The sequence below is a fragment of the Hemiscyllium ocellatum genome, chromosome 2 (assembly GCF_020745735.1).
Source record: "Hemiscyllium ocellatum isolate sHemOce1 chromosome 2, sHemOce1.pat.X.cur, whole genome shotgun sequence".
NCBI classification, from domain to species: Eukaryota; Metazoa; Chordata; class Chondrichthyes; order Orectolobiformes; family Hemiscylliidae; genus Hemiscyllium; species Hemiscyllium ocellatum.
Window position 1 is genome coordinate 1679523 of NC_083402.1, and position 15236 is coordinate 1694758.

The 15236-nt window shown below is 49.5% G+C and overlaps 1 protein-coding gene across 1 annotated transcript in view; it reads right to left on the bottom strand.

The window, feature by feature from the left end:
- Positions 1 to 9422, bottom strand: part of LOC132829715 (uncharacterized) — a 76357-nt gene extending 66935 nt beyond the window's left edge. The window contains exon 1 of the mRNA XM_060847083.1: positions 9347 to 9422. Within this exon, the coding sequence (XP_060703066.1) occupies positions 9347 to 9422 (76 nt within the window). The remainder of the gene's footprint in view (positions 1 to 9346) is intronic.
- Positions 9423 to 15236: the final 5814 nt, after the last annotated feature.

Genomic DNA, 15236 nt, shown 5'->3' on the forward strand with positions numbered 1-15236 from the left:
GGGTGGGGGCGGAGAGGTCAGGAAGAAGATTGCAGGTTAGGAGGGTGGTGCTGAGTTCGAGGGATTTGACTGAGACAAGGTGGGGGGAGGGGAAATGAGGAAACTGGAGAAATCTGAGTTCATCCCTTGTGGTTGGAGGGTTCCTAGGCAGAAGATGAGGCGCTCTTCCTCCAACCGTCGTGTTGTTATGGTCTGGTGATGGAGGAGTCCAAGGACCTGCATGTCCTCGGTGGAGTGGGAGGGGGAGTTGAAGCGTTGAGCCACGGGGTGGTTGGGTTGGTTGGTTCGGGCGTCCCAGAGGTGTTCTCTGAAGCGTTCCGCAAGTAAGCGGCCCGTCTCCCCAATATAGAGGAGGCCACATCGGGTGCAGCGGATGCAATAGATGATGTGTGTGGAGGTACAGGTGAACTTGTGACGGATATGGAAGGATCCCTTGGGGCCTTGGAGGGAAGTGAGTGTGGAGGTGTGGGCGCAAGTTTTACATTTCCTGCGGTTGCAGGGGAAGGTGCCGGGAGTGGAGGTTGGGTTGGTGGGGGGTGTGGACATGATGAGGGAGTCACGGAGGGAGTGGTCTTTTCGGAACACTGATAGGGGAGGGGAGGGAAATATATCCCTGGTGGTGGGGTCCGTTTGGAGGTGGCGGAAATGACGATGGATGATACGATGTATATGGAGGATGGTGGGGTGGTAGGTGAGGACCAGTGGGGTTCTGCAGTGACATTTCTGCTTGCAAATGAGCTTCTAGGTTAATGGAGTGAAAGAGCTGGCAGTGGGTTGTCCCCCCATTCAGTGTGATGATGGACAATTTGAAGGAGTCTCAGAGAAACGGGTTTTGTTCTGGAGTCTTTTATAAGTCAGAGGACAAAGGAGGACAAGGACTGATTAGGGATAGTCAACATGGCTTTGTGCGTGGGAAATCATGTCTCACAAAATTGATTGAGTTTTTTGAAGAAGTAACAAAGAGGATTGATGAGGGCAGAGCAGTAGATGTGATCTATGTGGACTTCAGTAAGACGTACAACAAGGTTCCCCATGGGAGACTGATTAGCAAGGTTAGATCTCATGGAATACAGGGAGAACTAGCCATTTGGATACAGAACTGGCTCAAAGGTAGAAGACAGAGGGTGGTGGTGGAGGGTTGTTTTTCAGACTGGAGGCCTGTGACCAGTGGAGTGCCACAAGGATCGGTGCTGGGTCCTCTACTTTTTGTCATTTACATAAATGATTTGGATGCGAGCATAAGAGGTACAGTTAGTAAGTTTGCAGATGACACCAAAATTGGAGGTGTACTGGACAGCGAAGAGGGTTACCTCAGATTACAACAGGATCTGGACCAGATGGACCAATGGGCTGAGAAGTGGCAGATGGAGTTTTATTCAGATAAATGTGAGGTGCTGCATTTTGGGAAAGCAAATCTTAGCAGGACTTATACACTTAATGGTAAGGTAAAAACAATGACTGCAGATGCTGGAAACCAGATTCTGGGTCAGTGGTGCTGGAAGAGCACAGCAGTTCAGGCAGCATCCAACGAGCAGCGAAATCGACGTTTCGGGCAAAAGCCCTTCATCAGGAATAAAGGCAGAGAGCCTGAAGTGTGGAGAGATAAGCTAGAGGGGGGTGGGGGTGGGGAGAGAGTAGCATAGAGTACAATGGGTGAGTGGGGGAGGGGATGAAGGTGATAGGTCAGGGAGGAGAGGGTGGAGTGGATAGGTGGAAAAGGAGCTAGGCAGGTAGGACAAGTCCGGACAACTCATGGGGACAGTGTTGAGCTGGAAGTTTGGAACTAGGGTGAGGTGGGGGAAGGGAAACGAGGAAACTGTTGAAGTCCACATTGACGCCCTGGGGTTGAAGTGTTCCGAGGTGGAAGATGAGGCGTTCCTCCTCCAGGCGTCTGGTGGTGAGGGAGTGGTGGTGAAGGAGGCCCAGGACCTCCATGTCCTCGGCAGAGTGGGAGGGGGAGTTGAAATGTTGGGCCATGGGGCGGTGTGGTTGATTGGTGCGGGTGTCTCGGAGATGTTCCCTAAAGCGCTCTGCTAGGAGGCGTCCAGTCTCCCCAATGTAGAGGAGACCGCATCGGGAGCAACGGATACAATAAATGATATTAGTGGATGTGCAGGTAAAACTCTGATGGATGTGGAAGGCTCCTTTAGGGCCTTGGATAGAGGTGAGGGAGGAGGTGTGGGCACAGGTTTTACAGTTCCTGCGGTGGCAGGGGAAAGTGCCAGGATGGGAGGGTGGGTTGTAGGGGGGCGTGGACCTGACCAGGTAGTCACAGAGGGAACAGTCTTTGCGGAAGGCGGAAAGGGGTGGGGAGGGAAATATATCCCTGGTGGTGGGGTCTTTTTGGAGGTGGCGGAAATGTCAGCGGATGATTTGGTTTATGCGAAGGTTTGTAGGGTGGAAGGTGAGCACCAGGGGCGTAGGCAGTCTGGATATACACCTCTTCCAACTGCCTGGATTACACCTCTTCCCACCCTACCTCTTGCAAAAATGCCATCCCGTATTCCCAATTCCTCTGCCTCCGCCGTATCTGCTCCCAGGAGGACCAGTTCCACCATAGAACACACCAGATGGCCTCCTTCTTTAGAGACCGCAATTTCCCTTCCCACGTGGTTAAAGATGTCCTCCAACGCATCTTGTCCACATCCCGCACCTCCGCCCTCAGACCCCACCCCTCCAACCATAACAAGGACAGAACGCCTCATCTTCCGCCTCGGAACACTTCAACCCCAGGGCATCAATGTGGACTTCAACAGTTTCCTCGTTTCCCTTCTCCCACCTCACCCTAGTTCCAAACTTCCAGCTCAACACTGTCCCCATGACTTGTCCGACCTGCCTAGCTCCTTTTCCACCGATCCACTCCACCCTCTCCTCCCTGACCTATCACCTTCATCCCCTCCCCCACTCACCCATTGTACTCTATGCTACTCTCTCCCCACCCCCACCCCCCTCTAGCTTATCTCTCCACCCTTCAGGCTCACTGCCTTTATTCCTGAGGAAGGGCTTTTGCCCGAAATGTCGATTTCACTGCACTTAATGGTAAGGTCCTAGGGAGTGTTGCTGAACAAAGAGACCTTGGAGTGCAGGTTCATAGCTCCTTGAAAGTGGAGTCACAGGTAGATAGGATAGTGAAGAAGGTGTTTGGTATGCTTTCCTTTATTGGTCAGAGTATTGAGTACAGGAGTTAGGGGTCATGTTGTGGCTGTACAGGACATTGGTTACGCCACTGTTGGAATATTGTGCGCAATTCTGGTCTCCTTCCTATCGGAAAGATGTTGTGAAACTTGAAAGGTTCAGAAAAGATTTACAAGGATGTTGCCAGGGTTGGAGGATCTGAGCTACAGGGAGAGGCTGAACAGGCTGGGGCTGTTTTCCCTGGAGCGTCGGAGGCTGAGGGGTGACCTTATAGAGGTTTACAAAATTATGAGGGGCATGGATAGGATAAATAGACAAAGTCTTTTCCCTGGGGTTGGGGAGTCCAGAACTAGAGGGCATAGGTTTAGGGTGAGAGGGGAAAGATATAAAAGAGACCTAAGGGGCAACTTTTTCACACAGAGGGTGGTACGTGTATGGAATGAGCTGCCAGAGGATGTGGTGGAGGCTGGTACAATTACAGCATTTAAGAGGCATTTGGATGGGTATATGAATAGGAAGGGTTTGGAGGGATATGGGACTAGATTGGGTTGGGATATCTGGTCGGCATGGACGGGTTGGGCCGAAGGGTCTGTTTCCATGCGGTACATCTCTATGACACTATGACAATGTCAAGAATCTGTACAGAAAGTGTTTGTATGTTAGGTCTTTAAAATTAAAATCACGCATGGGATCATAATTACATTCATAAGCAGGAAGGTTTGTAAGTCAGACATTTGTAAATTGGGGCCCTCCTGTATAACTCTGTACATCCCCGTTTTTCAGACGCTCTGTGTTCTTCACAGTATGTTTCCATCCGAGCACAGCCATTTTGTGAAGGATTCGTGTCACCGTCAACACTGTAAGATGGAGGCCTGCCCTACGCACTCTCGGCCTGTCATTTACTGTCACCCTTTACTGGGGAGGTGTGTCACTACGTCACCAGCTGAACATTCACCCTCACTTTGTAGCAATATTGTTTTCTCAAAAACAAACAGAACCATTAACGTTCACTTCAACGTACACTCCACTGAAAATTAAAGCATTGTCATTCACCGTCACCCACACTCACTCACACTCACACTCACACACTTAGTCACACACACTTAGTCACACACACTCACACACACACACTCACACTCACACACACTCACACACACTCACACACACACTTACTCAGTCACACACACTCACACCCACTTACACACACTCACACACCCTCACATACACACTCACGCTCACACACACACACTTACTTAGTCACACACACTCACACACTCACACACACACTTAGTCACACACACACGCACTCACATACACACACCCACACCCTCACACACACACCCACACACACACACACACACACACACACACCCTCACATACACACACACACACACACTTAGTCACACACACTCACATACACACACACACTCACTCACACACACATACACACACTCACTCAGTCACACACTCAGTTACACACACACACTCACGTACTCAGACACTCACACACCGATACTTTCACACTCGCACTCAGACCTCTCACACTCATGCACGCAGACACTCACACTCATGTACTCACACACTCAGAAACACACTCACTCAGATACTCACACTCATGAACTCACACTCTCACACTCACGCACACACTCACATACACACACTCAGACATTCATACACACACACACGCTCACTCTCAGACACACACACTCACACACTCAGATACACACACACTCTGTCTCTCAGACACTCTCCCTCAGACACACTCACCCTCAGACACTTACACACTCTCTCAGACACACACACACACACACAGTAAAAATTGAACACAAGCACAATGACTAATGCATTTAAGAAATGAATTCTAGAGTGAAAGCAGAAGTATTGTTCCTCACGCTTAATAATCCATCTGAAAGGGTGTGGGGTCAGACAACAGGCAGCTGTTGGATGTAATTCTCATATTTAGGAGGAGGGACAGAACAGGGAATTAGAGACTAGTCAGCAGAACATCAGGGACAGCAATGAACATGGAACCTGTTCTGAAGGGGAAGTTAGAGGAACATCCAGAAATGATAAAAATAACAATGAACAGCCAGGTCAGGTTTCATATGGGAAAATAATTCTTGACCAAACATTGAATTTGATGAGGAGGGAACATTAAGAGTAAACTGTAATAATGTAGTGGATGTAATTTATCTGGATTTTGAAAAGGCCTTTGATAAGATGCCCCATCACAGACAATGAAGTAGGTGAGGGGATGTAGAGTCTGGGGGAGATAGGGATGTAGAGTCTGGGGGAGAGGGGGATGGAGAGTCTGGGGGAGAGGGGGATGTAGAGTCTGGGGGAGAGGGGGATGTAGAGTCTGGGGGAGAGGGGGATGTAGAGTCTGGGGGGGAGGGGGATGTAGTGTCTGGGGGAGAGGGGGATGTAGAGTCTGGGGGAGAGGGGGATGTAGTGTCTGGGGGAGAGGGGGATGTAGTGTCTGGGGGAGAGGGGGATGTAGTGTCTGGGGGAGAGGGGGATGTAGAGTCTGGGGGAGAGGGGGATGTAGTGTCTGGGGGAGAGGGGGATGTAGAGTCTGGGGGAGAGGGGGATGTAGAGTCTGGGGGAGAGGGGGATGTAGTGTCTGGGGGAGATGGGGATGTAGAGTCTGGGGGAGAGGGGGATGTAGAGTCTGGGGTAGAGGGGGATGTAGTGTCTGGGGGAGAGGGGGATGTAGTGTCTGGGGGAGAGGGGGATGTAGTGTCTGGGGGAGAGGGGGATGTAGAGTCTGGGGGAGAGGGGGATGTAGTGTCTGGGGGAGAGGGGGATGTAGAGTCTGGGGGAGAGGGGGATGTAGAGTCTGGGGGAGAGGTGGATGTAGAGTCTGGGGGAGAGGGGGATGTAGAGTCTGGGGGAGATGGGGATGTAGAGTCTGGGGGAGGGGGGATGTAGAGTCTGGGGTAGAGGGGGATGTAGTGTCTGGGGTAGAGGGGTTTGCAGCGACAGGACTGGAAGCAGAGGGTGGGTGTGAAGGGAATTTGTTTAGTGAGGGAGATGTTGGGAGATGTCGGGTGATGTTGGGTGATGTTGGGTGATGTTGGGTGATGTTGGGAGATGGGTGATGTTGGGTGATGTCGGGTGATGTTGGGTGATGTTGGGTGATGTTGGGTGATGTCGGGTGATGTTGGGTGATGTTGGGTGATGTTGGGAGATGTTGGGCGATGTTGGGTGATGTTGGGTGATGTTGGGAGATGTTGGGCGATGTTGGGTGATGTTGGGTGATGTTGGGGGATGTTGGGTGATGTTGGGAGATGTTGGGCGATGTCGGGTGATGTCGGGTGATGTCGGGTGATGTCGGGAGATGTCGGGTGATGTCGGGTGATGTCGGGTGATGTCGGGTGATGTCGGGGGATGTTGGGAGATGTTGGGCGATGTCGGGTGATGTCGGGTGATGTCGGGTGATGTCGGGGGATGTCGGGGGATGTCGGGGGATGTTGGGTGATGTTGGGTGATGTTGGGTGATGTCGGGTGATGTTGGGTGATGTCGGGTGATGTTGGGTGATGTTGGGTGATGTTGGGTGATGTCGGGTGATGTTGCTCCATTTGGATAAATGCTGGTGACAGCTTAATGAACATGATTTATACTTTGGAATCAAAAACATGATTTCTAAACTGACAGGTGGTATCTTATTGTGGGAACAAATAGTTAATGCTGAACAAACAGCAACAACTTACCGGAGGGTATCTATCAATGTACAGATAGGGCAAAACAATCAGCATGGACCATTCAACACTGGCCACAGCAGGAATCGGGAGGTGTTGGACCAGAGGAACTAAAGGGTTTCAGACCTCAGGTACAAATACCCCAATAACTAAACGTTGGCTGTCAGATTAGCAAGGCCATGAAAAATCAAACTGCACAGTTGAGAGAGAGAGCATTCAACAATAGGGGAAAACAGCTCGACTTTAATTCAGCCTTGGTCCGCCTACGTTTGAGCACTGTGTCCAGTTCAGGTGACCGTGTTAGAAAATGGATAAGGAGATTTTGGAGGACCTGGAGGGAAGGTCTGTGAGGGGGATGCAAGACGGGTGGACACCCACCCTCCCCAGGACAACGCTAACAGCCCAGCTCTCCCGCTTTCCAGTTAGACAAAGGGCTGGTGGGATTCGGGCAGGGTGGGGTGGTGACCTCATACAGGGCTTCAACATTCTGTTAGTGTTTGTCAGAATGGAGACTGGGAGGGTTTCCTCATGGTGCAGGGAGTAACTTACAGGGTGGTAACCTGTAACAGAACCCCTGAAACCCGATCGGGAACTCAGAAAGAAGGTTGCTGCCAAGAGATTGGTGAGAATCATAGAACCAGGCAGAACAGAAGAGGCCCTTTGGCCCATCAAGTCTGTACTACCAGAGAGGTACAACTGCCTACACCTGTCCCGTGAGGAGTACGCTCCCACAGGGAATGGTCACCTGAATAGTCACAGTGCACATCTGGGGAAGCTCGACAGGCCTGTGAGGGAGAAATGACAGGTCTGATGGTCAATCGAGAAGAGAAAGGATAGGGAGAGGCTGGAGTGGAGTAAAAACCCCGGGAGGGGGGCACTGGCTGGTCTTGGCCTTGGTGACATACCCACTCTAACAAAGAGGTACCCTGAGTGATACAAAGGCCATAGTGGTGACAATGGGCTGCATTGAATAGGCATATATTGCCTCACATACAGTCATAGAGACATACAGCACGGAAACAGACCCTTCGGTCCAACCCGTCCATGCCAACCCAATCTAGTCCCATCTGCCAGCGCCCGGCCCATATCCCTCCAAACCCTTCCTATTCATTTACCCCTCCAGATGCCTCTTAAATGTTGCAAGTGTCATGTGGAAGATTAAAGTATAAAATCATCAAAGTTTAAAGATGGTAGAGAGATCACAACCAGCAAATAAGAAGACAGTGCTTACTCAGGGTGGGGCAGGGGGTGGGGGGGACACAGACCAGACCAGGCAGAGAGGGGAGACCCTTCCCATTGGGGCCAGGCTGTCCACGGGGTGATGGAGGAGGGGAAAGTGGGGATCGGCGTTTCAGGTATAAGCCCTTCATCAACAGCGTATTCCTGAAACGTCGATTCTCCTGCTCCTCGATGCTGCCTGATCAGCTGCGCTTTTCCAGCACCTCACTCTTGACTCTGTTCAAGGGGGATGGCAGGAAAGACTTTGTCACAAAGTGGAGCCCAAATCCCCCCCACCCCACCCCACCCCACTCGCAGTAAGAAGAACGAGGGAAGGGGGTTTTTACAGAAACCGATAAAATTCAAACTGGGCTGCACAGATCAGACACAGCAGGGATGTTCCCGATTCCGAGGGAGCCCAGGTTAAGTTCACGGTCTAAGGACACAGGGTAAACCATTTCGGGGCTGGTGTGAGGAGCAATTTCTTCCCCCAGCGAGTGGTGGGCCTGTGGAATTCTCCACCACATGAAACTATCGAGGGCAAAACATTTCGGCCTTTTCAGAAAGCTGCAGATACAGTTCTTCAGGCTAAAGGGACCGAAGGGTACGAGGTGAGAGCAGGAACAGGGGGTGGGATTGGACGGTGAGCTGTGATAGTGAGTAAGGCCAGAGCAGGTTTGAGGGGCTGACTGACCACCTCCTTCTATGTTTCTGTAAAAACCATCAGGGCTGGGGGTGAATTGAAAAGGTTTGAGGCAGTTTGATCAATGTTGAGGCAGTGATGGAATGACAGGATATCGAACAAAGCGAGTTAAAGGACCAGGAACCTGGTTCTGTTCGGATCTGGACAACAGAATGGACTCAAGTTGAATTATTCCCAGATCAGTGTATCCTGCTGAAATTGTCTGGTAATAATGAATATTTACGGTAAATATTGCCCTGTGTAGAGTTGATACGTTGAGCCGTTAGGAGCTGCGTTTTGCCGTGACTGGGTGTGCCTATCCCCTCACCCATATCGCCTGACAGACATACTCCAGAAAACAGCTGCAAATGTGTTGCTGGTCAAAGCACAGCAGGCCAGGCAGCATCTCAGGAATAGAGAATTCGACGTTTCGAGCATAAGCCCCCTGATGAAGGGCTTATGCTCGAAACGTCGAATTCTCTTTTCCTGAGATGCTGCCTGGCCTGCTGTGCTTTGACCAGCAACACATTTGCAGCTGTGATCTCCAGCATCTGCAGACCTCATTTTTTATACTCCAGAAAACAGACCAGGTCCTCGTGGGATCTTACCGTACAGACCGCTGTTCCACTGGGCAATGCCACTTGCCACCATCATCACCAGGATGGTATTACCAGCTAACTCCATGTGGGGCACGCTCAGGAACTGCATCAATCTGATCTCTGTTGCAGTAACCTCAGTACTGAGATTAGGCAGGAAGTCACTGGTGAAAAGTTAGCAGCAAACCTCAGAACACACACGTTAACTGCTCAAGCACCAGATCTTGTCACCAGGAAACTCCACGGCACTGACTCAAAGCTAGAAATCTTCCAAAACCAGGAACAAGTAGTCTCAATCTGCTCTGAGCACCAACAAAACACACAGATTCTAGTGTACAGGATTGGTCTGAGTGATCGAGAGAGCACCCAGTGATTGGAGAATTCCAGTGATCAATGAGATCCCAGGCACCAGCAAGAATTCCAACAATCCAGCAAAGGTGGATAATCCCAGTGTTCAAGGAGATTCCAGTGAACAGAGGAAACTCTGATGATCAGGGTAATCCCAGCGCCCTACGCTAGGAGGACTGAATCTAGTACCTGGGTGTAATGGCTGCCTCTGGGGCAGATGGGAATCCCAGGGAATTTGTATGGAGCATTGAAAATCCAGACCAAATAGTTGGAGGCATTCTCTGTACAAAGAGTGTTTTCTTTTCTCTGTTTCTGATAGTAAGCTGAAATGGGAAAAGGACTAAGGCCTGGGGATGAACATACTCCACTGTTACAAAAAAACTGATGGACTCGGCAAGATGGCGGTGATTCTGTCGAGCTGCTGGGGACAGCTCGGCCTAACAGCCAAAGCAGACCGGTGTTTTATCGCCATTCCTGGCCAACTACTGTGGTGGAATTATTAGTTTAAAACCTTACGGAACACATATTTGTTAATATTTGGGAGTGGGAAGGATGCCAAAGGGAAAAGGAGCAAACAAACAGCAGCAGGGAGGCCACTCCCCTGCAGCACCGACCCCACCAGGGACTGCAGCAGCAGCAGGTTCTCCTCCCCCTCCCCCGGGGACCTGACAGACTCACAGGAATTAGCTGCGGCGATGGAGAGAGTTACCTTGAAAGCTGGGGCTGTGATTGAGGAGATCCATGGGGAAATCCATGGGGAGATTCGTGCCCAGGTCCAACCTATCACATCCATGCTGCAGGAGCACAAGCAAGAGATCCAGGGCCTCAGGGAGAGGCTGGAGGAGGTGGAGGTTCACACTAAGGCCTCGAGAGCTGCGATGGAGTCCTCATCCAGTCAGATCCGGAGCAAGAGGTGCGGGCCTTGCAAGACCACATCGACGACCTTGAAAATCGAGGTCGGAGGATAAATCTCCGAATTTCTGGGCTCCCTGAAGGTGAGGACAGTGAGCAGCCAGTCAGCTTGTTGGAAAGCTGGGTGCTGAGGTTTTTGGGCCTTCACATGGAGTCCAGCAGGCTACAGATGGAAAGGACGTATTGGGTTACGGTGCACAGGTCAGGGCCGGTGCAGCGCCCTGTTCGGTGCTAGAGCACTTCCATTCATATAAGGACAAGCAAAAAGTCATAGAAGCTTCCAGATCCCTGGGAAAAGATCCGCAGGCACTGCTGTAGAAAGGGTCAAAAGTCATGTTTTTCCAGGATTTCTCTGCAGCTGTAATTCGAAAGAGGAAGTCCTTCGATGAAGTTAAAAAGAGGCTGAGGAGCCTGGGCACCCAGTCCTCCCTGAGATACCCCACAGTGCTCCATTTCAGCCACAAGGACTCAGGTTATACAACTGACTCAGCGGATAAAGCTAAAAACTTTGTAGACACTTTAAAACAGACGGATTGGCCTGAAGAATACGGTTAATGTTTATTCGCTTTTCTATCTTTCCCCATGTTTTCCCTTCCTTTTTAAATTCCTTGCTTTCTCCCGAATAATTTCTTTTTTGGAAAGAGGGGAAAAGACCTTGGAATAAGTTGTTCCTTTTTTTAATAACTGTATTTTCTGATGGGAAATTTTGTGGATGTTCTTTGTTGTCTCTCCCCCTGTTTTTTGTTTGTTCTGTTTCTCTTTTAGTCACAAGTCGGGGTGACATGAAGCCAGGGATGGGTGGGGGGCTCATCCTGACTTGGTCTTTTTTATGTTGATTTAAGGATCATCTCCTTGGTTTTTTTTCTGGCCTAAGGCTGGGCCACAGTCCGGGTTTGAAGGAGCTGTGAAGGAGGGGATGGGTAGGGTGAGTGCCCCCTATGGGCAGGAGGAAGAGTCTTCCATTCAAGATTTTATAGTTGGTTTTCTTTGTAGTTTTTTGGTAGTAATAGTTGTTATGGTTACGATAGAGTAGTTTTTGTGTATATAATTCTTCGACTCTGTGAGTCTTTATTTACTTGTGCTCAGCACTTTGTAAGCAGAGATCCCCCTCCCAGGGGTTCAAGGGGATATGGCTAAGTGTCATGTTAAATGGTGCACCTGGAACATCAAAGGAAGTCATTCACCTGTTAAAAGGAAAAAAAGTGCTTTCTAGCCTTAAGAGGGAAAGGGTTGATATCGCTTTGCTGCAGGAAACCCATCTTGATGATGGGGACCACCTGAAATTACAACAGGGGGGTTATGACTGGGTATTCTTTTCATCCTTTACTACTAAAAGTAGGGGAATGGCGGTACTTATCCAGAAAAATCTTCCGTTCACATTATTAGAGCAGGTGAAAGATGAGCAGGGACGGTTTGTGATACTTAAAGCCCTGATGCATGGGGAGGAATATGGCATTTTAAACGTCTACTGTCCTCCAACACATCCCCTCAAAGTTTTGATTAGTGCTTTCTCTAAGCTGAGTGCCCTCGGAACACAGCACATTATTATATGGGGGGGGGCAGGATTTTAATTGTCTTGTGGATCTGACAGTGGACAGGTTGCCTTGTGGGCCCTCAACTATCTCTTTGCAGGCCAAGCAGGTGACTGACTGATGTGAGGAGTTGGGGCTGGTGGATATTTGGAGATGTCTTCACCCTACCAGCAGGGACTTCACCTTTTATCAAACCCACATAAATGTCACACGAGGACTGACCTCTTTATGGCTCCCTCGGCCCTTCTGGATTCGATTCTGGGTTGTAAAATTGGGAATATAGCTATCTCTGATCACACCGCAGTATATTTGGAGGTTAAGGCCAAGAGTGAAGGGCTAGGTTTGCGGCACGGACGTTTGGATCCTTTCTCCTCAAGGATTCCAAATGTGTGGAATACTTTTTGAAGGAGTTTCAGGAATTAGATTAGATTAGATTAGATTAGACTTACAGTGTGGAAACAGTAGTCCGTCCATGCTATGGGAGACTGCTAAGGCCTTTGATAGGGGATTAACTAAATCCTATTCGGCAAGCCGGAAACGACAGAAGAAGGAGCAGCAGTGTCTACTTGAGACGCGGTTGAAAGCCACCGAGACAGCACATTTTGCGCAGCCCTCGGTGACTAAGCTACAGTGGATCACGGCCCTCCAGGCTGCCTTGAATTCACTACTGACACAAAACGCAAAGAAAGAACTTGCTTTTGTTAGACAAAGGCTGTTCGAATATGGGGATAGGCCAGGGAAGTATTTTGCGTACCTTACTAGGAAAAAGCGTGCTCCCCAACCCATTACTGCAATCAGAGACAGCGCCAGGGTCCTTACATACGATACTAGAAAGATTAATGAGGCTTTTCAGAGCTTTTACTCTGAATTGTATCGGTCTGAAGGTTGCGAGGACAGGAGGGCTAAAATGGAGACCTTTTTTAAGAACCTGGACCTCCCAGGGGTAACCTTGGAACAGGCCTCTCTCCTTAATGCCCCGTTGACAGTTCAGGAAATACAGGAGGTAACTTCAGAGTGGGAAAGCACCTGGCCCTGATGGTCTTCCAGGTGAGTTTTATAAGGAGTTTATAGGGATTCTGTCAGGGCCGATGTTGGAGATGTACAATCACTCCTATATACATGAACGCCTATCACCATCTGAGAGAAGCTAATATTTCCTTAATTCTTAAGAAGGGGAAGGTTACTGAGGCTTATACCTCATACAGGCCCATCTCTCTATTAAACTCAGATTTCAAGATTCTGTCTAAGATCCTGGCGCTGAGATGGGAAAAGGTGTTGTCCCATATTGTTAAAGAGGACCAGACAGGCTTTATAAGGGGCTGTCGGTTCTCTAATAATATTAGAAGGTTGCTGAATATGGTCCAAGCTTGTCAGCAACAATCGATTCAGGGGTTGGTGTTTTCCTTAGATGCAGATGAAGCATTTGACAGGGTGGAATGGCCATATCTTTCTTATGTCTTAGAACAGTTTAGGTTGGGTGGGGTCTTTGCTGGGTGGGTAGAGGTTTTATATTGCCACCCTCTGGCCACGGTCATCACCAACAGGGTGAAGTCTGGGAATTTTAGGATTGTTAGGGATAGTCGGCAAGGCTGCCCCCTCTGACCATTGTTGTTTACGTTGGTGATAGAGCCGCTGGCAGAAGCCATTCGTCAGAACGCCCACATAACCGCTCCAGAAGTAGGATCGAGGGCACACAAGATGATGTCCTTCTGTTTGTATCGAACCCGATGACCTCCGTACCCCATTTGATATAATGTATAATTCATTTGGGGCTATTTCAGGATATAAAATTAACTTTGCAAAATTGGAGGCTCTGCCTTTGGGGAACCTTAAGGATGTATCAGAAGTTGAAGGTGGCCCTAGGTTCCCTTTTAAGTGATCACGGGCAGGGTTCCAATACCTAGGCATTTTTATTACCCTCAAGTTTGATCGATTATTTCTGACTAACTTTGCTCACTTGCTCGACAATATTAGGCGAGATCTCCAGAGATGGGAGGCTCTTCCAATTTCATGGCTGGGCCGAATATCTCTCATTAAGATGAATGTTCTTCCTCGTTTGCTTTATCTCATGCGTATGCTCCCGATAATGTTTCCCAGGTCAACGCTGCGGAAGCTTATGGGATGGTTTGGTTCCTTTGTCTGGCATCATGGGCAGCCCCTCATCAAACTTACAAAATTGCAGTTGCCTCATGGAGAGGGAGGAGTTGATTTCCCAGATATCAGGAGGGATCAGTTGAGTTCCCTGCTGTCCTTTGTCTGTGATTGGGTAGGTAATGATCCAAACTCAATATGGTTGGATATCGAGGCCTCCCAGGCAAAGTGCCCTCTTATTAACCTGTTGTTCATGGATAAGATGAGGACAGTAATGGACCATTGCTGGAACCCCATTGTCATTAGTACAGTCAAGGCATGGAGGACGAGGCGTCAGAGTGAGGGTTGTTTATCCAAGACTTTGCCACTTACAACCATAGTTGGCATGCTAGGGTTCCAACCAGGGATAATGGACCCAGGGTTCAAATTATGGGCAGTGAGAGGAGTTTCTAGTTTGGGAGACTTGTTTGAGGGGGAAGTTATGATGTCTTTTGAGTAACTGAGCTGCAAATACGGGTTGCCCAGCAGAGACCATTTCCATTTTTTTCAGGTTAGGGATTTCATCCAGAAGAAGACTACGCTGCTCACTAAGCCCTATAAGCCCGATACAGAGAAATTGTTGCTACGCTCCACAAGCACCCTTTCAGTTCGTGCCCTCTATTGCCTGCTGGGTGGCAGGGCCTGGCAGGATATTAACCGGTTAGGCGAGGTCTGGGAGCAAGAGCTGAGAGTGGAGATCTCTTCTGAAACACGGGAGAACATATGGGAGAATACTCGAAAGATCTCAATCGGTAATAGGACGTGTGCTACGCAGTTAAAAGTTCTGCACAGGGCTCATCTGGCACCAGACTGTCTGGCGAAGTTTAAAAAAGGGGCATCTTCAGTGTGTCCCAAATGTAAAATAAGTGTAGGTACTCTTACCCATTGCTTCTGGACATGCCACAGGCTCGGTGTTTACTGGAGCGCTGTGGTGGGAGAGATAGGGAGGGGATTGAGGACTGAGGTCAAACTAGACCCGA